Consider the following 2,104-nt stretch of genomic DNA (forward strand, 5'->3'; position numbering starts at 1 on the left):
CCGTGGACGAAGCAGAGTCCAGCCCGGGGTCGTCACATGTGGTTGCCGCAAGCCTGCCGGATGCTCCTTCGTCGAATCCGCTGGCCGCGCCGTTCTCAAGACCGCCGGCCTTCTCTCACGCTAACCCTCCGTGTGTTTCGTTGTGAAAGCGAAACTACTTTGTTTGGTCTTCCAAAAGAGGACACGACTAGAAATCAGTGGTTAAGTTGTATTTACAACACTGTTCCAGAACACTTCAACCCAAATATTCAGATGTGTGCAGTGCATTTTATGGAGGACTGTTTCCTGATCCTAGAAGAGTAGACTACAATGCCGGCTGTTCTGACTCACAGCCTGTAAGAATTTGCCACTGACGATTCAAACGCGAGTTTTAAGCAGTGTAGAGTAGCGCTTGTTGTTTGTCATTTCTCCGATCACAAATGCAGACATGGTTTTATGTTTACGCAGAGCGATGCAACGCAATCCGTAATTATGTCCCCACTGGATGCAACAAATGCCTCAGTTATAATGGGTTTTAATGTTTTTGTCTAATCGCTCCAGTTTCATTACACCAAATACACAAAATAATGTTCTTTTTAGCAAGATCATATAACCCATTTAAGAGAGTCCTAATGTTCATGCAACTCTAAATGCAGATGAATTTTATGCCGGTGTCAATTTTGAATTAGTTTTCTCTGTCATATGCAGGCGGAGCATGAATTGCGTGTTGCTCAGACAGAGTTTGACGGACAGGCTGAGGTCACCAGACTCCTCCTGGAGGGCATCAGCAACACGCACGTGAGTCGTTTTTACATGCATGCTGCATTAACCCGCTACACACCTGAGCAGAAGCGTATGTTTGAATACAAGCCACTTCAAACTGATAAACCTCATTATCAGGATGGGCTTAAAAGCTTTCATAATAATCCTTCAATATGCATGCTTTGAAGTTCAGAGAATAGCATTTCAAAACATTAAATCATTGTTTAAAAGACTGCGTAAATATCTAGTATCCTCATGCAAACAAATGAAGTGCAACCTGTGTTTGCACAGAATGCTATGGGTTTTAAAGTGACAGGATGACTTTTCTGTCTGCGCAGGTGAATCACCTGCGCTGCCTGTGTGAGTTTGTGGAAGCGCAGGCGATGTATTACAGTCAGTGTCACAAGTACATGCTGGAGCTGCAGAGCGAGCTGGGCAGGTGGCTATGCATCAGATTTCATTCATGTGCAAAATACTATTTGGCTCACTGAATCATTTTTCCAAAATAAAAATATAACATTAAATGGTAACACTTTACAGTAAGGTCTCATAGTCAATGCATTAGCTAACATGAGCAATATATGAAGAGTTAGCCAAATAACTTCATATTTCTTACATTTATACATCTTTGTCAATAAAAGTGGTTGTTCATTCATGTTAGTTTACAGTGCATTACCTAATGTTTACAGATACAGCTTGTGATTTGAAAAATTTATTAAGTAAATGTTGAAATGAACAAACTAGAATTAATAAATGATGTACTGTAAAAGTATTATTCTGTATTAGTTCATGTTAAATGATGTTAACAAATAGAACCTTATTGTAAAGTGTTAACTATTAAATTAAAGATTTCTTTAAGAGGAAAACTTTACAGTGGAAAATATGACTTGGTGCACCGTAAAGGAATAGTTTTCCCCAAAATGACAATTTGATGAGAAATTTACTTGCTGAGCAATGAATCCTCTGCAGTGAATGGGTGCCGTCAGAATGAGAGTCCAAACAGCTGATAAACGCATCACAATAATCCACAAGTAATCCACACCACTCCAGTCCATCAGTTAACATCTGGAGAAGCCAAAAGCTGCTTGTTTGTAAGACACAAATGCATCATGAAGACATTAAAACCATATTTTAACTCAAAATCCAGCCACATATTTGTTTAGAGCTGTTTTGGCTTGTAAATGGTGCTTGATCTGTGCAGATTTCTCTCCTGATTCAGACCAGACCACTTTTTCACCGAAGGAAGCGTTATGGATTATGCACTTGTGTTTTAGACAGCAGTAATGATTTGAAGTTAAAAATGTCTTCATGATGCATTTGTTTCTTACAAACACAGCTTTTGGCTTCACAAGATGTTAACTGA

At 39.4% G+C, this 2,104-nt stretch overlaps 1 protein-coding gene across 1 annotated transcript in view; it reads left to right on the forward strand.

Annotated features, from left to right (window-relative positions):
* LOC107568004 (endophilin-B2-like) overlaps window positions 1-2,104 on the forward strand; it is a gene marked incomplete at its 5' end in the record, with an annotated part of 8,027 nt that overhangs the window by 2,392 nt on the left and 3,531 nt on the right. Inside the window, 2 exons of the mRNA XM_016253837.1 lie at window positions 688-777; window positions 1,080-1,180. Coding sequence (XP_016109323.1) covers window positions 688-777; window positions 1,080-1,180 — 191 coding nt within the window. The remainder of the gene's footprint in view (window positions 1-687; window positions 778-1,079; window positions 1,181-2,104) is intronic.

Source organism: Sinocyclocheilus grahami, unplaced genomic scaffold (assembly GCF_001515645.1).
Source record: "Sinocyclocheilus grahami isolate Dianchi unplaced genomic scaffold, SAMN03320097.WGS_v1.1 scaffold1206.1, whole genome shotgun sequence".
NCBI classification, from domain to species: Eukaryota; Metazoa; Chordata; class Actinopteri; order Cypriniformes; family Cyprinidae; genus Sinocyclocheilus; species Sinocyclocheilus grahami.